A 25378-nucleotide genomic window follows, 5' to 3' on the forward strand; every position below is an offset into this window, starting at 1 on the left:
GATGGTTGCTTAGCAAAGACTTCAATGTAGAAGAATCAGAGGACATGGGTCAGGGTCTGGGGAGCTAAATTCGGATTTAATTAACCTAATCAACTCATCGGTTGTCGCCACCTTGTTTACAATATTTGGGGAGCTAGACAACTTACAAGCCTTGTTTATTTGGATGCATATGAATCAAATGGTTGGTCAATCTCAAGGAACCTGAATCTTTAAGTAATGACCATGTGGGTTTTTAGAGTGGTTAATTTCAGCTTTGACTACCAATCAATGAGGATCCATACCTGCCATATGGTGTGTCATGGCATTTTTTCTGGCCTGGCATTTTCCCCAGCACAAATGCCATTTATCTCATTTTGGACCGTCCATCGTGAATCCTGCTGCCGACCATTAGGGTTAGGCCGGCAGATGAACTGTCTGTATCCAGTCCCAACTGAACCATGTGTAAGGTAACTTGTAAGGAGACATGTTCCACTGCTACACACTGATTTTCAGGGGGGGTGGGGGCCTTGAGATGGTGCAGCTGGCACATCGGCAGAAAGATAAATATATTAAATGGAAAGGTGATCACAAGACAGACTGGAAAGCTCAAGGGTGGGTCTAATAGCCTGGTGCTCCCCCATACCTCAGCTGCTGTCTACTCACGAGCAACAGGGCTTCCCTAACAAACATCTATAAATGAGGCCGGGATTTTGGGGACCTAGACAACTCATCTGTGGCACCATGGCTGGCAATGCTGCCCAGAGTCCTTCCATTTGCTGCACATTGGACAGTTCAATGAGGAAATATAGCCAGTGGTCCAAATGAAATGGCACTGGTTAGATGCCCCAGATTGTTCAATAGGAGGAGATTTTAGATCCATGTGTGATGGGCCCCACCTGTACAGAATGCATGCCCCAATGAAAGCACCAGTGATTCAGAACCAGGCATTGATGTGTAATATCTAATATAAGCCATGAGTGGATATGCGTATACATGGTAGATACTTTTTTGCATGTCATTGGGTTTTTTTTTTTTTATTATTTGAGGGGGGGGGGGTGTTCTCTCTCTCTCTCTCTCTCTCTCTCTCTCTACAGCCAGAAAATGTTTCCATGTTTCGAAGCAGGGGGAGGGTCTCTCTCTCTCTCTCTCTCTCTCTCTACAGCCAGAAAATGTCTCCATGTCACGAAGCACAGAAAGACTAGAGTAATACTAAAAAACCTGCAAAATTCAGGACTCAATACATCGAGCTCCGAGTGATACAATTTAGAACTAGTTATTGGAAGCAAGTCTAGGTTCCCGGATATCATACACAAGACCTCATGGAACTTGTTCCACTTTTTAGTGAAAAAATTGTGATTGGCAAAACAAAAATCACATGAAAAGCAAAGGCACATATAGGTGCTTCAGCCTACTAACTTTGCCCGGTTTTCTTCCATGATTCTTTGAAGCTCTTTCTGACTGGCTCCAATCAAACCTTTTACAGTGTCAAAGGTAGTCAGCCTAATGCTGCAAAAGAACTCTTCAGGTGTTAACAAGAGCAGAGTTACCATTAAAGTTTAAGAAACTAAAATCAACTTGGAATTTGGTCAGCACCCAGCTGAGCATGGCATAGAAAATACTCAGGTAAATGTATTAACAGTAAAGTTCTAAAAGGTGATTATATGAGTGAAGCACTCGGCTGATGCAAGGGGGTGGAAACGAACCTGCTGTTTGGGAGATTCTTCAATGCATTAGGTACAAAACCCCTGTACAACCCAATGAAACCATCGCGTGCCACAATACCTGCATTCACATCGGGGCAATCAGAGGATTGCTTTCCTTCGCAATAGGCAATTTCTGTTGGAAGCAAATCAGAGATCAACAATTTTTATTTTTATTATTATTATTATTATTATTTTTATTTTTAATTTTTTGCAAAAGGTGGAACAGGCCACCAACTGTATATATTAAGTGGACAAAATGTACAACCATTCGGGCATGCCCGGAACAAAAAGAGCGGGCCCAGCCTATTGTGTAAGAGAGGTGAAGGAGAGGAGAGGGGAAGGAAAACTGGGAGAGGTGCCAGGGGGCTGGGGGAAGGCAGCAAAGGAAAACAGAGATCAACAGTTGCACAACAGAAGACTACATGAACTAAACTGAGAACTGCAGTATCATTGGACACAGGCTGGATACACTGCCCACCAGATAACTAAAATCAGCACCACTAATCATGAAAATTCAAAGAGTCAGACTTTAAATCTCCTAGATTTATAGGTGGTTCACCAAGTGAGAAACATTAAGCCCATCCACAAAAATGGAAGAGTGTGAGCCTTGGATGCTGATTAGTCAACCCAAACATACAAACTCTTTGTTCATCCCCTCCCCCTGGGCAACTTTAACTCCAAGTTCTTTCTTTACATGCATTGAAAATCACACAATCTCCAAATTAGAATTATAAATGACACCACCAATGCAAGCCCGCCCAGAATCTCAGGTGGCCTCACACCACCCAGGCAAGCCTGCCCAGAATCTCAGGTGGCCTCACACCACCAAGGCAAGCTGCCTTCAATTTCAAAATGTTTGCAAACACCCAGATATTTGGTTCTGAATTATTTCGAGGGAAAACTGAAGAAACGTGGAAGATAATGGCTCATCCAGCAAGTTCAAAAAAAAAAAAAAAAGCTCTTGCTCCTTGCATCTCTGATTTCACTTTTAAAGTTTGTAGTTTTGTCCAGCTCAAGTCACCAAATAGTGGAAAAGACTCACACTTTGCACACTTCATTGCCCCCATTCTACTCCATATAAGAATCTCCAGCTTCACAATGTGACTTGATTCTTATCAAGGGTGAATACAGAATCATGGATAAGCCTCACAACATTTGAAAGAATAAGGGGGGCTGCATAAATGAATAATCATCACATTTGCATTATGGAACATGGATGAATCCCCCACAAATGAGTGAGCGTGGGAGAGAGACTGCCAATCAAAGGCGAGATTGTCAAAATCCAACTGGAGATTGTCAAAATCCAACTGGATAACAATTGGTTGATAGCAGAGTTTAAGAACTCAATGCAACTCAAAACTCAATTAAGACTTGGTTGAGTGAGGGAACAGAGTTCCTATAAAAACCTAAAGAATGTGATGGGCAATAGAACAAAATTGAGTGATCAATATGCTCAATAAATATACAGAAAAAAAAAAGGAAAAAAAAGAAAGAAAAAAGAAAGCCCAATCAGTTGCTTGAGATGAAATTTCCAACGACCACATAAGCTTTAAAACAAATTAAAGTACTCAACTGCCTACCCCATTGGGATAAAGGCTTTGATGGTGGTGGTGGTGGTGATTCAAGTACTCAACCAAGTCAACTTGGACTTGATTCTCAGCAACTTTGAATTGATTTCAAGCTTTTAACATTGGTTGGAAGTTGCAAAGGAATCCAGCAACCCAGAGGCCTCATGAAAGTCTCATGAACACATCCGACTAGACCATATGGATGCCATCCTGAATGTTTGCTGTTAGGCAGAAGATAGAAGAGTTTCTTTCCGTTCCCCCTAGAGTATCTAGGAAATAGACAAGCTGAACCTCTTGTTTCTGTACTTATGTTTCAAGCTGTAGATAGTCCAAATAAGCAAAATATGATACAGGAGGATATTTAATTCAAGCACAATAAAATACTGATCTGGAAATGAGGAAGATGATAGAAAATATCCCACTATGCACAAAACACAATATTCTAAACAGCAAGTGGATTCATATTTCTGACTTCCAACAGATCAAACATTCCATATTTGTTGACAAAAATGCATCATGTATTCTTTTTTCTTTGAAAGACACATCATGTAAGGTACGGTTGGAGATAGAAAAATAAACAAAATGATAGAAATATATGAAAATGATTTCAATAATGATATTTTCTACAATTAGGGAACAATTAAGACAACAACAACCTCACTGAAATTGTGCCTTAAAGAACACATTAGAACCCAACTAAATGAAGTTAGCAAAATCAATCAATTCAATCGGTTATGTTGGCAAGTTTGTAATGGTTAGAGGTGACGCAATTTACCTGGAAAAGCATCCAGAACAGTCCTGTATGGTGAACCCCTCATTTGCATCTGCCTTCTCACAGTGTCCAAAGGATAGCACATCAGTGTAGCAAGGGTCGCAGATAACAAAGCAGTTGCAAGAGATGACTCAGGCCTCTTTTGATACTTCTCTGGTAGAGATTTCTTGACCCTAGCATTTTACATACCAACAAATGCTATTTCAGATTGGCTTTGATTTTTGGTTACCTCCTCTATAAATATAAAAGAACATCTGAAATGGTAGGCTCACAAGTCAAAAATGCAAAAATTCACAGCAATGTAGGGTGCAATTCCAAGAAGTGAAGGTCCAAGACCACTGTAAAAAGAAGCAAGTCCTTCATCTCTTAGCATGTTGAGTGCAACCTAAAAATAACCCATTAATAACATGCATTAGAAAAATAAAAAATAAAAAATCAAATGCCTGTCTTATGAAACATTATTGAACATAAAAGCTTTCACCTCAGACATCGTTCTGGATCCAGGTTCAACTGCTAACCTTAACCGCAGGACATCTAAAGGATATGTGACCTGAAGAAAAAACATGCACTACAATGGTGAGCATGAAAAGAAAGTACTGGAATGGAAGCAGCAGGTGAGAACGAGGGAGACAAAGATTTGGCATAGTTTCTTTATGTTGTTAGGAGTGGCATGGAATGGTCAGCTCTTTTGAGCTTGGAAGAGAGGAAGGGGGACGTATTTGGCATCTTTGTCTTCTAGCTGAGATTTGGAGCATTTGGATGGAAAGAAACAGTTGGTCTTTCAGGAATCGAAAGGGCGCCTTTTGGAAGTCTTCAATCGGGCAAAATTGAATGTCATGAAATGGGCGAGTGTATTCAGTGTTTTGGGCATAGATAAGTTTCCTGCCTTGTGGCTAGAGTTGTAATTGTTTTTTCTTTGTTTTTCTTTTATTTGTATTCTTTGGCTCCAGCCGTTTATTAATAAAGTGATCATCGTTTCCCAAAATAATAATAATAATAATAGTAATAATAAATAAATAAATAAACAAGGGAGACCAAGCCAGAGAGCTTAGTAGAACTTACAATAGTGGAGGTCATCCCAGCACAAGCCCCTGCTACCAGTCTCCCAACAACAGAGAGCTCCCCATCCTTCCCTCTGAAAAGTTTCTATATCCCAAAATGCAAAAGATAGATCACATGTCTTGGACATCACAAACTGAATACTGGTTCCGACAGGCCAAATGAAACCATACCAGATTGTATTAAGTTTCCATATCCGAAAATGCAAAAGAAAGATCACATGTCTTGATCATTGCAAATATATATATATATATATATATATATATATATACACCGATCCCAGATTCCCAATAATTACCATAATATATCATATTAAATTTGTTAGCCACTCCACCTACAGCTATCTTAATTGTTAATACCTTGTAAGATTCATACGCGAACAGCTGCACAGCACTATATGGAATTATGCGTATCACCTGATACAATTTGAAATAAATAAATAAAAATACTGTAACATCAAAATGAAAACATACTGTAATTGGCGAGCTATGGAATATCAAATACCTGTGGTAGATTGCCTTTCCAATAGCCCTTAATACCCTCCTCCTTCCCAATCAATGTGATGGCCTACAGTGCACAGAGTTAGATATACGTTTGACATGACTATATTGCCGGAAATGTGAGCCAATATGACTGGAGAATAAAAGGCTCTCCAAAACTAAAATTTCACAGTTTAAGGTTGTGCTAGTGAACAACACTTGATAATTCTTGACACGTTATGCTGCAATGACGCCATATGGACATCCTATATGAAGTTTTTCTTTTCATAAATGGGTAACAAGTGGGACGATATGCTTAAAGGTTAGCCATCGCCTGAGGTTTGGGGCTTGCTTGAAAAGGCAAAGTTGTGTTTGAGTGGTTGGAAGATATCTAAAGCAAAAAGGACAGACTCTTAAACAGAAACTAATCATAAGCTAAGCAGGCAGTGATACAATAGTTCGTAATAAATGGATGGATTAGTTGAATTTAGTAAAACAAAGAACATTTTTTATCCAGTTCCAAAATCTCATTCGTTTCATCAACACTAGAACCAACCAAAATTGTAAGGACAGAAGATGTTGAAAAACCTTCACAAGGTCAGATGTTCCTGGTTGGTTGTTTATAGATTTTTTTATTTTTTATTTTTTTGAAGTTGCATACAAGAAAATCTTATTGATAAGCATAGTTACATGCTTATCAATAGTCATGGATATAGTTATAGACTTTCTTTTAATATTTAAGAGATATGAACAGGGTAGTGACCCTTTTTTAAAAAATAAAAATTAAAAAAATGAATGCCTAACTTTTTTTATTTTTATTTTATTTAAAAAAAAAAAAAAAAAACATCGCAACAGGGCACCAAGGCCCCAAAAACAAAACTCAACAGATACAACTCAGACACATGCTAAGTATCTAGCACTAGATATTTGTGTTCACTGTTGAGTGTCTTTGGGGATTGCCTCCAATAAATCTCTTTCACCAAGCACTCCAATTTGAGGATTGATAGGAAGTTAAACTTAAAACTCATAAGAAGAACTTCCTTTCCTCACCTCCACATGAATTGTTTCAAAACCAACCATTTGTTCTGAAGCTATGGTGCTTCATTGAAGATCCCTTGTTCTTCAAGAGTCCTCTCTATTCATCATTTTCTTTTTTCCAGCATCAGTTTCTCTTGAAATCTTTCAGAGATCAATCCATTCTCTACCAACTGATGTTACCAGATAAGACTTTTGAAAAATGCTACAATGAAGCCACTAATGAAAAATGCTAAGCTTATATTCTCTAATATTGATGAAAGCATTTGAATGAGCCATAGTATTGAGAATTTTATCATTCTAATAGGAATCATAAAACCAAATTCTAGAACTTCAAATGAACATGAATAACCACTTGCTTATTCCAGAAAGCCTGTGTCTGACCTATGCCAATTAGCTAACCCTATAAGAAATGTTTATGATGCTTTGTAGAAAAATCGACCTAAGAAGAAGATAAAAATGTTCTTGAGTTTGAGAAACATAGAAATTTAAATCATGGTCGTGAAGAGCCTAAATACATAAGCATTGACCATTTGCTTTGGACATATAACATACTTGAACACAATGGAGCATGATAGAAAGATCCTAGCAATAAGCATTAAAGCTCAAACTGCAAGTTAGACAAGGAGAATGTTTGTTCCACGCATTGTGCTCCACTAAACTCAGTCGCCAAACAAAAATAAAATCATGAGAAACCATTTGACCCTTTAGAACATAGTTGCAGGAGTCTTCCATTTCACATCAGGCTCCTGATTCAAACCATAGTTTAAAATCTTGAAACTCAACTTTAGTTGAGAACCGGTCGGGTGACTCGGGTCGGGTTGACTCAAAGACTCTATTCCACTTGACTCAATATTTAATAATTAAACTACGAATAAGATTTTATTAACAATAGGTAGTTATAATCAGTGTTCGAAATATCGTTACATATTGCATCCTTGGGATACATACACATATCAGTTATCGCACAGGATATATCATTTGTATCTAGTAATTTATCGCACTTTTTGGGAAACATGGGGAAACATTGAGAAAATGGTTGAATTTTTCAATGAAACTTCAGGGATTGTTAAAAAAGACTATAATACACACTTCTAAATTATGACATCTCAAAAAAGAAGTGCACATAATAGGTTTCTTTTGTATAGGGTCCTATGCTATGTGCTGTCTCTGACTGAACTAATGCAACTATATTCAAATTGAATGCGTAGCATTTAGAGTGTATGTGATGATCATTTTATCAAACACTCCTAAATACTTCAAAATTAGTCTCAATTGACAACTGGTTGAAGGGAAATTTCAAAAAACATAATATTTTAATAGCTTTTTTAAATGAAAAATGATTTTTATTTTTTGAAAATTGACAAGAACTTGGCAAATCAATAGATCAGCCCTCATTCATGCTTGATTTCATGTTTGGAGTGCAAGCAATTTGGGAAGAATTGAGAAATTTTCGATTTTTTCCCAAAATTTTCCAAATCGGACCACCTACACTCAAATTTCGAAATTAGAGTCTATGTGATGATCATTTCATCAAATACTCCTAAATACCTCGAAATTAGTCTCAATTGACAGTTGGTCGAAGCAAAATTTCGAAAAAAATAATAATTATGGAGAACATGAAGAACCAATGATTATTGAAATCAAAGCTCCAACTCCATGATTTTTCATGCGAAACATGACGAGCTAATGGATTTGTAACCATTTGACACTAATTTAACATAATTTCAACAAAAAAAGATCAAAAATTGAAAATGCTCACCGAATCAAATATGTCGGGTATATCGGTACTATTTGTGCATTTCATATCGCACAGACAGGATACAAGATATATCGTGGGATATATCAGCACTATCTGTGCGTTTCGTGTCGCACAGGCGGGATATATCATGTGATATATTGGCTGATATTGTCGATATTTAAAACATTGGTTATAATGTATGAGTATAAAATAGGCAAGGAATATCACAAAAGCAGCATTTGCCAGCTGTTGAACACTGTTGCCTTTACTGTTTGGATTGTAAGTTCGAGTCCCACCTCCTACTTAATATCCTTTTTTTTTTTTTTTTAAATGCATCAACTCGACAATTGACTTAGTTCAAGTCATGTCGATTCGACCGAGTAGGTAAGCCGACTCCACAAGTCATGCTAAGTCTAAACTGAGTCGAGCTTGCCAGTGAGTTTCATAGCAACTCGATTCGATTTCTAGCCAAGTTGAGGACTCAACCAAGTTTCGAGTCAAGTCAACGAGTTTTAGACCTGTGTTTCGAACTATGAATTTGAGCTTTCAATTGGGATTCTCGTAGGAACTGCAATTCTTTCTCTGAAGTCCGTGCTTCCAACTCCTAACGAACATGTTTCCAGTTGTTTTGCTTCCCTGGAATGGATATATTACTAGTTATCAGCTTCTATATATATATATATATATATATATAGAGAGAGAGAGAGAGAGAGAGAGAGAGAGAGAGAGAGAGATGCTCACACACAACCAGTTGGACCATTTAAATTGGTCCAACTAGCTGTGCATTAAATGTAAAGATTTATCTTTTCATCCACGTATAATCCACTACATGTGAGGATACATGACATTGAGTCTTATATAAGTATGATGGGAATTATGTATCATAAATCCAACCCGTTCATCAAATAAGGCCCACTAATAAAATTTTATATACTAAAAATTAGTAAATGATCATCATTACTAGAGGCACACATGTAACTTGAATCTGGACTGTTGGAATAGATTTCTAACAGTTCATTTTTATTGTAAATGATATCATAATATTGATCATAAAAATAATATTTTTTTTCCTTCACATGCTTACAATGGACCCTATTTAATTGACAGACCGAATTTCCAAGATACGTGGCATATCACTCGAACATATCACATGTGTACAACTTCTTTAGTCATCCCATGTCCTATGTAAATATTCTTCTTCTTCCTTTCTCTCTCTTCATTTAATCGTACTCCTCTCATTTCATACTCTCCCCATTCCCAACTATTGCATTATTTGATAGAGTCTCTCTCCCTTTTGAGTGACTTAGGACCCACCATGAATGAATGGGCCATGCACCAACGCTTCCCTATCCTAGGCTTTTCAATGGGGGTAGCCCATCAGAGCAGTTGAAACAATGTTTCCCACTTGATGGATGGAGTGGATTTACACATACAACATGGTGGGCCCAACAGAGCCTAGGTGTTTTACGTACGTCCATAGAGCCACCATGTTGTCTGTATGACATCCACTTCGTGGTGCACAGTTGATATAAAAAATGATCAACTAGATAAATACCTAGGATGAGATACAACGTAGGTAACAATGGGCCAGAGGGGACACCAACCATAGATTTGTTTGTCGGTCCCAACATGTTGGTGCATTCCATCCAAACCATTCATCAAGTGCCCCTCATAAGGAGATGTACATTCCAGATATCTATCTGATCCATAATTTAGGTGGGCCACAGAGCTTGAATGTAGAGTTTCCTACATTGCAAAGCCATGTGGGGTCCACCACACTTTCTATGTGAAATCCACTCTGTCCACAACTGTATTGGGTTGTCGTGGCAAATTCTGCGGGCCCAGCGTGACGTGTGTTATATCCATACCATTCATCCATTTTTTTTTTTCATATTATTTTTAGGCATGAACCTAAAAATGAGGTAGATCAAAGCTCAATCGGACCACACCATATAAAGCAATTGGGACAATCACCCATCATTAAAACCTTTCCACTGCTTACCATGATGTTTATTGCCATCTAACCTATGCTCTAACGTCCAACGATTAAGATAAAACATTCAACATTTTATATGTATATGACATCCAATCCGTCTAAGTTAGGATTACATGGTCTAACGTCCAGCAATTTAGACAATACCAGCATTACAGGATTAATTACCACCTTAAATTACGCTACTTCTCTGCCAACACTGACGCTGATTAGCTACTGAACTTGAGAGTAGCGAGTCTCCCTGCTGAAGTGATGTCACGTTCTGTAGGCCCCACCATGATGTATGTGTATCCACACTGTCCATTCATTTGGAGAGATCACTTTATGACATGAGACAAAGCACTAGGCAGATCCAAAGCTCAAATGGACCCCACCACAGGAAACAGTGGGAATTGAATGCCTACCCTTAAAACATCCCGAGGCCACATAAGTCTTTGATCAAGCTGATATTTGTGTTTTCCCTTATCCAATGTTTGTGTTAACTTATAAATAAGTTGGATATCAAATATACATCATGGTAGGCCATATGAAGGTGTCAACGATCAGCGTCATTGTCCCCACTGTTTTCTGTGGTGGGGTTTACTTGAGCTTTGTATATACGTCATTGTTTGACTCACGCCTTAAACTGATCTCTCCAAACAGATGAATGGTGTGGATACAACACATACATCATTGTGGCCCCACATAACGTGTTGACATCACTTCAGGTTCAGTATCTAATCTGGGACTGACAGCGTTATGAGCATTAACTTCATACCTTAAATTACGGGTACTAGTAGTCTTTTGGAAACAGATCATACCTCATGACTTTCCTCCTAATTTTTTTTTTAATGGCTATACCTAATATGTATGTGAGATCCACTCCGACCATTAGATGTATAATCAAGTAATAGGCCTTACGTCAATAACTCAGGCTAACCCGTGATTCAAATGAGCCACACCAATGAGAATAATTAGGAGAGAGACATCCACCCTTGATTTTTACAGGGCCAATCATGAAAAAAATGTGAAATCTATCCCAACCATTAGATGTCATACTAAAAGGAAGAATAGGTCCCAAAAATCAGGTTTATGCATGATTCATGTGAGCCACATTATGGGAAACTGTTTGGAGGGTGAACCTTTCCATGTACACTTATTACAATCATGTGGTCCTCTTAAACTACCAATGGGGATAAATTTTGAGATCTTAATCTAAAATGGAGTGACATATGTGATGGTCGGGTTGATTCTACGTTAACACCATGATGGCCCACCTAAGCCGTTGCCACTTTTCTAAGCTAAATAAAAAATAAAAAATTAGCAGGCAACGGAAACATTTACATTAATTAGGAAGAAAGTTTTCATTAAATACACGGCTAGTTGGACGAAAACGTAATGTCCAACTAGTTGTGTGTGAGCATTACTCATATATATATATATATATGCTCAGTTGTGCACTAGTTCTCATGAGAACTCATCACATGCGATGTGAGCCCAAAATTTGAATGGTCCACGTGATGCAACACCCCATGAAACCCCTAAGGCCCAACGTTTTACCCTGATCCAAAACTTTGGTGGGCCATGGCTAAAGAAAACAATTTCTTCCCTTGATTTGCATTTCTCTTTGCTATGGCCCACCAAAGTTTTGGATCAGGGTGAAAATTGGATCCCAGGAGTTTCATGGGGTGCCGCATCACATGGACCGTTCAGATTTTCAGCCCATGACACGTGTGCAAAGGTGCGCGCACGTGCGTAGGTGAGCATGCCTATATATAGGAGACCCCATTTTGCCACCAAGAAAAAGATAACAATTCATATAACTTTTATTTTGAGATTCTTAAAATCAATCGTATTTTTTGCAAAAAAATTAAGAAAGCTTTAACTTTATATAAGCATATCGGTTAATAATCAGAGAATATAATTTAGACATACAACACCTCTCAATTTTTATTTTTTTTTTAAACATAATAGTTTGGATGATTCCTAGACAATTTAAAGTTCTACTTTTTAAAGAATGGTGATTTCCACCTCCAGCTCCTGCAAGCAGTGTTTTAAATATCGACGATATCAATCGATATATCCCACGATATATGTTGTATCCCACCTATGTGATACGAAACGCACAGGTAGCGCTGATATATCCCACATATTCAATCCAATGAGCATTTTCAATTTTTAGTCTATGCTTTTGTTGTAAATCACATTAAACCAGTGTCAAATGGTTACAAATATATGATTCTTCATGTTTTCCATGAAAAATTATGGATTCTGAACTTCGATTTCGAGATTTGGGGGAGATGGGTCAAGTTACGAAAATTTGAGAAAAAAACAAAAATTCTCAATTTCTCACAACTCAGTTGCAATCTTTGTATCCAAAAACAAAACTAAACATATATATAACCTGATCTAGTGATTCTTCTTTTGCTTTTGAATGTATTGCTTATCTTTTCATACAAGCCCTCTTACGTTTATAAATTATATGATAGACTTCGAATATACTTCCATCAGTTTAGTTGGAAAACACATATATTAGGACTCCATATAAAGGAAACCCCTATTATGTGCACTTTTCTTTTTTTTTGGGTAATATTTTCATTTCTAAGTGTGTATTGATGTCTTTTTCAACAATCCCTAAAGTTTCATTGAAACATTTGACCAATTTCCCAATGTTCCCATGTTTCCCAATAACAGCAATACATTACGCGATACAACCGATATATCACATGCGATAAGCCGATAACCGACATTTATCCGTATCCCAAGGGTGTGATACATTACGCGATAACGATATTTAAAACATTGCCTGCAAGTAAGATGTAGAAATGCCATGTTTTTGACACCACAAAGGATCATAAAACCCAAAGCCAAAAATCAATTAGTTCAAAGGAGTTGAACTGTTGGGTCTGATGTGTACCGCAAAAGGTAATAACTGGATTTCCTACATTCAACCAAATAAAATAGAATTCAAATAGTTCTCAATAGCTATTGCAGACAATATAACACAAAGAAAGACCTAAGCATACCTCAATGAAACCAATTCCCTTCTTTGTACTCCCTTCCACAACCCGCAACCCATGGGTCTGCAAAAGAAAAAATTAATTTAGAAAGTTACTACATCATTTGTGGCTCTGATGTAGCAAATTATAGTGTCAAATAGATCTCTCTAAGAACTTGGCATTACATGCCAGATGTGCAACTTTGACGGGCTTTGCCAAGACTGACTCTTTGCTTCATATTTCTCTGTTATGCTCACAAAATACAGAGGTTCACTTGTTACAAAAAATAAAAATAAATAAAAGGAAACGAAAAAAAGTATGCAAAACAAACAAAGATAAGAGGGGTAAGAGAATGATCACTGAGCTGCATTAAGAAACCTTGCATCAGGAAAGTACGCAATTGGAAATTGCAAACCTCGAAACTTACGAGAAAACTACACGGAAAAAGGAGCAATTATAACGCTACGTGGCCTGCATCTTTGCAAAATATTCTGATGGGTGGGGGCCATGGATTGGAATCCAGATCAGTTGTGTTCCACAGGGCATGTACTATGCCTAAAAAATCTCCTTGATAGGACATTCTTAACCTTTCAATTTGTTACCAACACAGAGATGGTAAAGAAGAAAAATACAATAATGGTCCAATTTCAACTGAAGGATATCCTAATATTATCCATTGGGATCTACTAATATCTGAGAGATTTTGGGGCATTCTCCATCCACCGTGGGAATGAAAGTCCAATTATCTACAGATTACGAACCCATTGGGTCCCGCTTGTTAAAACTGGAAACCATGTATATGGCGCAAAGATGCAAACCGTGTATCATATTATTCCTCATAGACGCAATTTGACTCGAAATTCCTTTAAAGCAGCATTATTTTGCAGTAAGAACTATGAATGGAGAAGGGCTACCAAGTGCAGTACAAGTAGTTTAGTAGTTGCAAGGAAACTGAGAAAATCAAAATAGCATTATTTATGGAAAAAGATAACTATCTGGTTGGATGGATCCTCTGCCGACAAATTGAGATAACGAGTTCCTGGTGCAATCCGGTTATCGAGTCAATGAGATCACGATACCCAAATTGCAAAGAAATGGATAAGAGTACACCCACAAGAATACTTGAGTGAGAGGAAGAAATAACTTTATTGATATGAAATTTCTTCTCTTAACTTAAGAAAATCCCTGTGAATCTTTAAAGAAAACCCCCTAACTATTAGATTGATTTCAAATCAATCTATATAATTTAAGACAATATACATCCCAACAACAAAGATTTGGCGTAAAATAATAAACACAAATCTACTAAATACCCCAAAAATCTTCAATCCTATCTTCCACACGAACCACCATCTTCCACAAATAGCAAATGTGATCTCTGACACTTAGCCCCCAAATTTTGCAGCAAATAGCCCAAAATCAGCACATGCTAGGCCTTGTGGTGGGCTGTGGACCTACATCACTTCCAACATCAACAGGTATAAGCACCTCAACATTGTTTGTCTCTCCATGATCCAACTCCAAGAGTTCTCCGGATACACTTGCGAGGATATCTTGGCTACTATGAGCGGGTTCCTTTTGTCAATAAATCTATTTGGTTATCACTTCCATGTGGAATTAAAGCTAAAATCAGATAACTCATTCAATATCTCCAATTCATATCCATTGCTTTGGTAGATGGAATTTAGTTCTTGCTAAAGTCTTAACCTGAAGTGCCCCAAAGGTGATGATCTCTCTCAACTCCCGCTCCCATAGTAGCTTTCTGAAGGGCATACAAGTCCCTGATAACATGGTGGTAAAATGTGAATGGTGATGAATGAATTTGTCGATGTTTACTGATTTAGGTTCAAAGGCATGATTCACAGATTGAACCTCATCAAATCATGGGGTTGAATGACCATTTCCTTCAGATTTTTGGAGAAAATAGGTAATAGCTTACAATGAAGGGGTTGATTCTAGCATGGCTTCTCATTGTCTTGCATTTTCTAAGCTCAGCAGGGATGCACCAATGACATTTTTTTCCCTTTCCCATTGGCCAACGCTAGGAGGAACTCCATTTGCCTTTTCACTTAACCCCAGAAGCTATTAGTTTCATTCTCCATCAGATTTTGGGAATTAGATTTTGGGGCCCTTCCTATAGTAATGATAGAATCGCAACCAACTACAATACATCAACAGTGCTATTGTTTTTAAGCAGGCTTCTAAGCAAGTATAGTTAATACTTTTATCACAGATAATCCAAATATCAGCGAGATGCAAAGCCCATTGACCACCTCTTTCTTCATAATGTATTTGCCAAGAAGATCCAGAAAAGAATTCTCAGTCTATTCTAGGTGCATTTGGTGATGCTAAAGAAATTAGCAAGACGTTTCTCGCTTGGCATGGTGGCGGTGTGGGTCAAATGGGGAGGAAGCTGTGGAGGCTCATTCTTCTTGCCGGTCTATGGGCTATCTAGGCTGAAAGGAATGATAGATGCTTTCATAACTAATGCAAGCAGCCAGATGTGGTTTCCAGTAGATAAAAAATGGATATTATAGCATTTAGGCTGGTTGCATCAAATCTTTTAAATCTGGTGTTTTGTTTTCCTAGGCTGTTTGGCCCACTTTGTTTTCTTTTGGTGTACATTTCTTATATATCTTTCAATAAAACAGCAACCAAATTAATAATAATAATAATAATAATAAATATCCAATTATCTGTTGGACAGCTTGTTCCAAAATCATAATCGTCATTAGCCATTGTTAGGGCAAACGGAGAGTGACAAGACTCTGAAGTACCTCAGACTCTCCCAAGAAGCTTGACTCCTCAAAAATGGGACCCAATTATTGAATAATGTAGAATTAGGCTTGCAATTTGGGAAGGTAGGTACTTTTTACTGTTTCTAGTTAGAGTTACACTCTTGAAGGTGGCCTTCGCTGATCTCCCTGTCTACTTCCTATCTATTACAAAATCATGTTAAGGTGGGGTTGAAGTTTGAAATGATCTGAAGGAAGTCTTTGAGATGAGGCTACTGATCTAGTAGGACTTGCTGAGTGAGTTGGAAAATGGTTCATTCACCAAAAGTTAATTGTATTTGGCCATGATGTTGTTAAATACATGGAATATGTTAAAAATAAATGCCTGGAAAGCATAAAAAGCTTCTCCTCTTCCCAGGGAAAACTCCAAAAAATAAAATGGTTGTGGGCCCCAACTAGATGGGATTGGGTCCCACAACTCTTATACTTTCGTAGGTCCTTTGATTTGGGTTTGAAAAGGATTTGAGGGACATTTGGATGAGCTTTTTGGGTTAGACTTGAGGTTTAATTTGGTTCTAGTTAAGATTGTGTTTACGATGGATTGAGGTTGAGGTTGAGGTTGAGGCCAAGGTGGTCGTGATCATCATTGTCTAAGCCTTATCCCCATTAGCTAGGGTCAGCTACACGAATCCTGTTTATCAAGGATCATATCCTTAGTTACACAATAGGTCCTCAAATCTTTTCTTACTAACTCCACCAATGTACTTTTGGGCCTTCCCTTTGGCCATTTAGGGCCTTCAACTTAAACAACTCACTCATTCTAATTACGGCAGTTTTTAACCTCTGTTGCGCATGGCAAAACCATCTGTCTACTTTTCTTCATCTAATTACCTTCTTTTTTTTCCTTTTTTTGAAAAATGACAAAATTTATTAAAACCGCAGCAAAAGCACCAACAACACAAAGACAAAGAAAAGACAAACAGAAAAAAGGGCCGCCGAGGCAGTGACTCAATTATATTCCAACAAATTCCAGATTACAGCCCCACAGGCTTGAAACAATGAAGCCCATTCGATAATCATTGATCTAAATCTTTGGGATATTGCCTCCACCGATTTCTTGGAGTTGTCGAAGCACCTTGCATTCCTTTCTACCCACACTGCCCACCATGTAGCAAGGAGAGCCATTCTCCAAAGTGCCTTCTTTGGATGAGCGAAACCAGCGCCGTGCAGGCAAGCAGACACCAATCAACAGAGCATGGGAGGCTCCACAAGATTTGAAAACAGCCCATAATATGTGCCCAGATTTTCCCCAAGAAGGGACAATGCAAGAAAATGTGATAAGCCGACTCTCCGTTTTGCATACACATGATGCATATATTTGGTATTATCATCCCTCTTTTTCTGCAAATTATCCACGGTGAGCACTTTCTTCCAACGGACGAGCCACCCAAAAGCTGCTGTCTTAGGGGGGACGAAATAGGACCACACGAAATAGGTGCTCAACACTCCTCTTTGGTGATCAACACCAAATAAAATAAAGTAAAAGGATTCTTCATCTAATTACCTATTTGTGCTTCTCCTAAGTTCCCTCTTAAGGGATTCATTTTTTATTATATTCTTCCTCATCTTGCCACTCATCCACATCAATATCCTTGTATTACCAATTGGGTTGAGGTGAAGGCACTTAGCCAAATTCCTGCAAATTTATAGAATAAAAAATTAGACCTTCTTGAATATTAACCAGGTCAATTAATCTGGCCATCCCATATTAGGTGGAGTGTCTAATCCCTACCTGTTGAGATGAAAGGGGGTTGAATGTGCAGAGGAATGCTGAGGCTTCTAGGGAGATTGTTCTCAACATCCAGATGGTCATTGCCATCCAATCTTCCGATTAACTCAATTAAGGAGGAAAGTAAATTTTGGCTAATTGAATTAATGTCACCAAACTTTGTACTGAGATTTCTAACAATCTTACAGTGGGAATACAAGTAAAGTGAGATATTGCAATTCTCATGAGCAACAAAAGATCTTGCTTAATGAAAAACTATATTTATAAAAAGATATATAGTCATCATCTTAAAAACCTCGTCCAAGCTATTTGGGGTAGGCTTTATGATGAGGACATCGTGCACACACATGCCCGCATACCACCACCCCTACGCACGTACGTACGCAGGAGGAGGATCCCACCATCGATCTGGCTCGATGACGACGTCCAGGGATGACCTCCTAGCTAGAAGACAAGTTTTGGTTCAAAAAAAAAGTGGGCCCGATAGTCAAGAAAAGCCCGTCATGGGATCCCATGATCGTAGCCCACTCGTCAGATTGAGTTCATATTTTAGGTTTTGCTTATTGTTATTATTTAGAACATTGTGAACACTTTAAATTTCTCTGTTTGATTTTTATTTTAGTTTACTTCATCGCCAAGTAATGGGTTACGCACATGATGCGAGTTTTGGGGTATAGGATTTTCCCTATAAATAGGCACCCCTTGTAGTTTTTTTGATTCATTGAAGTTAATAAAAAAAATTCCTGCTTTATTTTTCTGCTCTCTTCATGAGTTGTGGAAGAATTCAAAAGTGGGTGAGAAGCCCTCCCTTTTCGAAGGGTTAACTACCATGATGCGAAGTCACATCAATCCCGATTCACCCCCATCCTCCATCATTTGTTTTTCCATCTTCCCCCACCATCCGTACTTCGAATTCGTCCCTTTTGTTGCATCAGATTTCTTCATTACAGCAAGTTTCCAGATTTCGGCCCGCAGGCGAGCTGAAATTTCGACAGAGCACCACACACAAGCTATAGCCCGGATCAACTCGAAACTTCGGGATTTTGGAGCATCCCCCTGGCCGACTAGGGCCAAGGAGAGGTTTTCTACAAACGACGCCCCCTCGCACGTGCGGCTGGGCACTTGCGCACGTGCGAGCGCCCCAAGCCAGTTGTCCATACGCGGGATCATCTTTTGGCTCAGGTTTTATCCTCTTTTATCCTCTCATAGCCATTTTTCATTAATCCTAGCCCTAGATTATATTTTCCCTAAGTTATTTGTCAATTTTCCTACCCTAGGGTTCTCCGAATTGGAATTTCTAAATCCCTTGGATTAGGGGCTGATTACTATGCATGTGTGGATGATTATTTCTTATCTTTGAGTATCGTTTGGTTCATAATTTTTATTGATCTAGCCCTATCATGTGTAGGCTTGGACCCATATAGATTCCCCTTAATTGAATATTTGGACTTTCATGTGGGATATGGAATTTGTGTAATTGTTTCTGAACTAACGTGATCTTAAGCCTGAAATCTCGCATATCAGATTTAATTTTCATGTCCTGCATCACTTTACCATCCTATTTCGCCAATCTTTATTATCTAAAGCCCAATCAAACCTTCCCATCCCCTTTTACCCTCTTAATCCATTTCCTTTCTAGAAAAAAAAAAAAAAAAAAAGGATACAAAATTAAGATTTACTTTGAGAAAATAGGCAATTGGGAATGGCCCTTATCGTCAGAGGCAAAGAAAAACACTACAAGGGAAACTGACTCTATTTTAAACAAAACCAGCATTATTTTGAAATCTGTAGCATATTCATATCCAGAAATGAAACATAAGTAACGTGAAACACAAAGAGAAAGAAAATAAGATACTGCTATCAGTACAAAAAGCAAAAGTGAGAGAATGTAACAGAGATTTCCTCAAGAAATGAATTAATTGAGCATGCCATTCAGATAAGCCATCAAATAGAATTACAAACATTTTAATTGAAGTGGAATACTTAAATTGTGATATCCTTCCTTATCATTCATATTTGGGGCATGGGCCTGAAATTGAAATTACATTACTATCGGATGGAACTTGGAAGTAGCATAAATGCAGTTTGAGGGATACTTGCTCATTAAGAACACCAGAAAGACCATTATTAATATGGGTACATTTCCTTTTCTTTTTTATATTAAACAGAATGCTTTACATTTGATTCGCTTGTGGATAGAAATGATGGCTAAGCATGTTAAAGGAAAGAGGCAAAAACACATCAAGACCAACGCCATTCTGCAGTCGGAAGAAAACCCGTTCATGGAAATGACAAAAGAAAAGGCTACAATAATCAATGCTCGAGAGCTTGCAGTAAAATTTGGAAAAAAAAAAAAAAAAGGATAAGTGGAGATAGGAAAATTGATGAATTGAGAAACCTGCATGAGAAGCTTGACACGGTCGAGGGGGGCGGTGACGGTTTTGGCAGCAGCGCCAGCGATGGCACCAGCCGTGAAGAGGGCGACATCCCTGGGGACGAAAGCGAGGAGAGAAAGGGGATGCTTGAAAAGTTGTTGAAGAGATGGGGGAGGGAAGTCCTTGGTTTCATCTCTCTTCTCAACAGAAAGTGATGCGAAAGGGAATATCCTATCTCTCCTTTTGATAACAAAAGAATCTGTTTCTTCAACAGGTGCTCTAGTGAAAGTGCAAGTGGAAGGCTTTTGAAAGGAAGGGATGGGACGCCATATCAAGACGCCTTCCCTCATCTCATCACACCCTCACTATCTGCTCTTTCCAACAATCTCTTCTTTTTTTCTCTCACTCTGTCCGTCTGTCTTTGCCTCTCCCTCCGTCTGCCTGTCCGTTCCAAGAGAAGAAGAAACGACGCGATAAGGCAAATGGGGAAGTTATCTTCTCTCTCGGTTTTTTAATTTACTTTCATTCCGACACGCGACGTTTATTTATTATACTCTCAGCGTGTTTGCTAGGCACATGCAGAGGCTTGGGGCCACTGTTATGTATGGTTTTATCCGCACCGTCCATCCATTTTTCCATATCGTTTTAGTAAATAAATCAAACAATGAGGCAGATCCAAGACTCAATTGGGCCACACAACCGGGCTTAAATTACTGCCGTTGAAAAATTCTTAGAGGCTGAGAAGTCTTGAATCAAGCTGATATTCGTGTTTTCCCTCCATCCATATCTATCTGACTTTATTACCAGGTTTGATGGTAAAAAAACAACATGGTTAGTTCTATAAAAGTTTCAACTATGGGCATTATTATCCTCACTGCTTCTGTGGTGTGTTACACTTGAGCTTTTGATTTGCCTTCTGGTTGGGCTTATGTAGTAAAATGATATGGTAAAATGGCTGGACGGTGTAGATATAACCTATACATTACAGTGGCCCTCAAAACCCCTGCAAGTGCTTAGTTCAAAAGAGGAAGCGTAGTGCTTAATCTGCATCCGTTTGTGTTGGAGAAATTTCCAACCGTACGACCCATTTATGGCCCATTTCCGAGACGAAGCCCACCTCATCTTACCTTCCTCGAATAAGCCCCAACTGTACGGACGACTTGCCAAAGGTCGAAAATGCCCCTGCTTTTCCGCTTCAAGCGGATCGGACGGAGGCTAGGCTACGGATCTATGGCTACGAATTAAAACCGTAGCCATAGCCATAGCAATTGAGAAAAATAAACACAGATACCACCGACCTCTGGATGTCTGTGCGGTACTGCCGCCCAGTTTTTTATTTTTTTAATTGAGTGGGTCCCATCGTGGGCCCCACATAATTTTGAATGGTCCCACACTCAATGTTAATGATATTGGTGGGCCCCACATCCACTTGTGTATTTTTTTTTCCATGGATAACTTCGTTATACATACATTTTATTGTGAAGTGAAATGACCATGAAATACATAAAAATGACCATGCAGTGAAGCGAATTGACTATAAAATGTATGGAAATAACCATAAAGTGAAGGGAATTAGTCATGAAATGCATGAAAATGACCGTAAATCAACACGAAATCGTCAAGAATGACCGTGAAATGCATGGAAATGACTGTGAAGTGAAGCAAATTGATCGTGAAATGCATGGAAATGACCGTGAAGTTAAGGGAATTGACTGTGAAGTGCATCGAAATAACCGTTAATCTAAACGGAATCGCTGGAAAGACCATGAAATGCATGAAAATGATGGTGAAGTGAAGCGAATTGAACGTGAAATGCGTGCAAATGACCATGAAGTGAAGGGAATTAACCATGAAAAATGCATGGAAATGACAGTGAATCAACACGGAATCGATGGGAATGACCGTGAAATGCATGAAAATGACCGTGAAGTGAAGCAAAATGACCATGAAATGCATGGAAAAGACTATGAAGTGAAGGAAATTGACCGTGAAATGCTTAGAAAAGGACCATAAATCAATACGGAATTGCCGGGAATGATCGAAAAATGCATGGAAATGACCGTGAAGTAGAGCGAATTGATTGTGAATGCGTGAAAATGACCGTAAAGTGAAGAGAATTGACAGTGAAATGCATGGAAATGACCGTGTATCAACACGGAATCGCCGGGAATGACCGTGAAATGCATGAAAATGACTGTGAAGTGAAGCGAATTGACCGTGAAATGCATGGAAATGACCGTGAAGTGAAGGGAATTGACCGTTAAGTGCATCGAAATGATCATTAATCTAAACGTAATCGTCGAAAATGACCGTGAAATGCATGAAAATGACGGTGAAGTGAAGTGAATTGACCGTGAAATGCGTGGAAAAGACCGTGAAGTGAAGGGAATTGACCGTGAAATGCATGGAAATGACCGTGAATCAACACGGAATCGTCGGGAATGACCATGAAATGCATGAAAATGACGGTGAAGTGAAGCAAATTGACCGCGAAGTGCGTGGAAATGATAGGGAAGTGAAGTGAATTGACCGTGAAGTGCATCGAATTGACCATGAATCAACACGGAATCACCGAGAATGACCGTGAAATGCATGGAAATGACGGTGAAGTGAAGTGAATTGACCGCGAAGTGCATGGAAATGGCTGTGAAGTAAAGTGAATTGACCATGAAGTGTGTCGAATTGACCGTGAATGAACACGGAAATGCCAGGAATGACCGTGAAATGCATGGAAATGACGGTGAAGTGAAGTGAATTGACCACGAAGTGCGTGGAAATGGCCGTGAAGCGAAGTGAATTGAGCATAAAGTGCATCGAATTGACCGTGAATCAACACGGAATCGTCAGGAATGACCGTGAAATGCATGGAAATGACGGTGAATGGAAGTGAATTGACCGCGAAGTGAGTGGAAATGGCTGTGAAGTGAAGTGAATTGACCGTGAAGTACATCGAATTGACCATGAATCAACACGGAATCGTTGGGAATGACCATGAAATGCATGGAAATGATGGCGAAGTGAAGTGAATTGACCGCGAAGTGCATGGAAATGACGGCGAAGTGAAGTGAATTGACCGTGAAGTGCGTCGAATTGGCTGTGAATCAACACGGAGTTGCGGGGAATTACTGTGAAATGCATGGAAATGGGCGTGAAGTGAAGTGAATTGACCACGAAGGGCATGGAAATGGCCGTGAAGTGAAGTGAATTGACCGTGAAGTGTTTCAAATTGACCGTGAATGAACACGGAATCATTTGGAATGACCATGAAATGGATGGAAATGACGATGAAGTTAAGTGAATTGACCGCGAAGTGCATGGAAATGGTCGTGAAGTAAAGTGAATTGACCGTGAAGTGAGTCGAATTGACCATGAATCAACACGGAATCGCAGGGAATGACCGTGAAATGCATGGAAATGATGGTAAAGTTAAGTGAATTGCCGCGAAGTGTGTGGAAATGGGCGTAAAGTGAAGTGAATTGACCGTGAAGTGCGTCGAATTGACCGTGAATCAACACAGAATCGCCGGGAATGACCGTGAAATGGATGGAAATGACGGTGAAGTTAAGTGAATTGACCGTGAAGTGCGTGGAAATGGCCGTGAAGTAAAGTGAATTGACTGTGAAGTGCGTCGAATTGACCGTGAATCAACACAGAATCGCCGGGAATGATCGTGAAATGCATGGAAATGACGGTGAAGTTAAGTGAATTGACCGCGAAGTGCGTGGAAATAGCCGTGAAGTGAAGTGAATTGACCGTGAAGTGCGTCGAATTGACCATGAATCAATACGGAATCGTCGGGAATGACTGTGAAATGCATGGAAATGACGGTGAAGTGAAGTGAAATGATCACGAAGTGCGTGGAAATGGTCGTGAAGTGAAGTGAATTGACTGTGAAATGCGTCGAAGTGACCGTGAATCAACACGGAATCATGGGGAATGACCGTGAAATGCATGGAAATGACGGTGAAGTGAAGTGAATTGATTGCGAAGTGTGTGGAAATGGCCGTAAAGTGAAGTGAATTGACTGTGAAGTGCGTCGAATTGACCGCGAATCAACACGGAATCGCCAAGAATGACCATGAAATGCATGGAAATGATGGTGAAGTGAAGTAAATTGACCGCGAAGTACATGAAAATGGCCGTGAAGTGAAGTGAATTGATCGTGAAGTGCGTCAAAATGACCGTGAATCAACACGGAATCGTCGGGAATGACCGTGAAACGCATGAAAATGGGCGTGAAGTGATCGCGAAGTGTGTGGAAATATCCGTGAAGTGAAGTGAATTGACCGTGAAGTGCGTCGAATTGACCGTGAATCAACACGGAGTCGCCGGGAATGACCCTGAAATGCTTGGAAATGACGGTGAAGTGAAGTGAAATATCCGCGAGGTGCGTGGAAATGGCCGTGAAGTGAAGTGAATTGACCATGAAGTGAATTTTTTACCATCAACTCGATGGAATCTTGGAAAATTACTATGTTGATTGGCTAAATTAGCTTCTCCTACTCCAAAATTATATATGGTACGTTAAGTAACTCATTCTAATTTAGGAGATATGCTTGTTAAATAAATAAACAAAGAAATAAATTAAGAGATAGATTTGGGTTTTTTTTTTTTCTTTTCTGTTTTGTTTCCGTGAGTTCCATCATGAGGTCTTTGTTATATCCAAACCGTCCATCTATTTCGAGAGCTCATATTAAAGCTTGAGACCAAAAATAAGATAGATCTAACTATCTAGTGGGCCACACTGTAAAAGGCAGTGGGGAATTGAACGTATACTGTTGAAACCCTTTTAGGGGTCACGGAAGTTTTGGATCATTAAGAAATTTGTTTTATCTCTTCATCCAGGTCTTTGTAACCTTATGAATAAATTGGATGGAAAATAAATGTTATGGTGGGCCCTACAAAAGTTTCAATGGTGAAAATCAATTTTCTGCTGCTCTTTGTGGTGTGGTCCAGTTGATCTTTGGATATGATTTTATTTTTTGGATAATGGTCTGAAATGATCTCAAAATATGGATGAACGTTGTGGATATAATAAATACATAACTGTTTGGCCCATGTAACGTTGATCTCCTTTGAACCGTTCGTAAGCTCGGAGTTCGAGGAGCGTCAGCGCTCGTCCTCGAGCACCAGCCGATCCGCTTGAACGAAAAGGAAGGGGCATTTTCAACC

The 25378-nt window shown here is 39.0% G+C and overlaps 1 protein-coding gene across 2 annotated transcripts; it reads right to left on the reverse strand.

Moving 5' to 3' along the window:
- Positions 1-1159: 1159 nt before the first annotated feature.
- On the reverse strand, positions 1160-20689 carry LOC131250734 (thylakoid ADP,ATP carrier protein, chloroplastic-like). Of its 2 annotated transcripts, XM_058251011.1 has the most exons (12): positions 17835-18029; positions 17607-17738; positions 13493-13551; positions 13335-13391; positions 5586-5648; positions 5441-5497; positions 5085-5168; positions 4504-4572; positions 4295-4407; positions 4026-4195; positions 1683-1761; positions 1160-1485 (listed from the first exon to the last, which is right to left on the reverse strand). In XM_058251011.1, the coding sequence occupies exons 2-12, from the start codon at positions 17644-17646 to the stop codon at positions 1383-1385; spliced, it is 894 nt and encodes a 297-aa protein (XP_058106994.1). In that variant the 5' UTR covers positions 17647-17738; positions 17835-18029; the 3' UTR covers positions 1160-1382. The 2 variants fall into 2 exon arrangements, with proteins under 2 accessions (XP_058106994.1, XP_058106993.1); XM_058251010.1 differs by lacking the exons at positions 13493-13551; positions 17607-17738; positions 17835-18029 and adding an exon at positions 20230-20689.
- Between the last annotated feature and the right edge of the window lie 4689 nt (positions 20690-25378).

The sequence above is a fragment of the Magnolia sinica genome, chromosome 7 (assembly GCF_029962835.1).
Source record: "Magnolia sinica isolate HGM2019 chromosome 7, MsV1, whole genome shotgun sequence".
In the NCBI taxonomy this organism is placed as follows: Eukaryota; Viridiplantae; Streptophyta; class Magnoliopsida; order Magnoliales; family Magnoliaceae; genus Magnolia; species Magnolia sinica.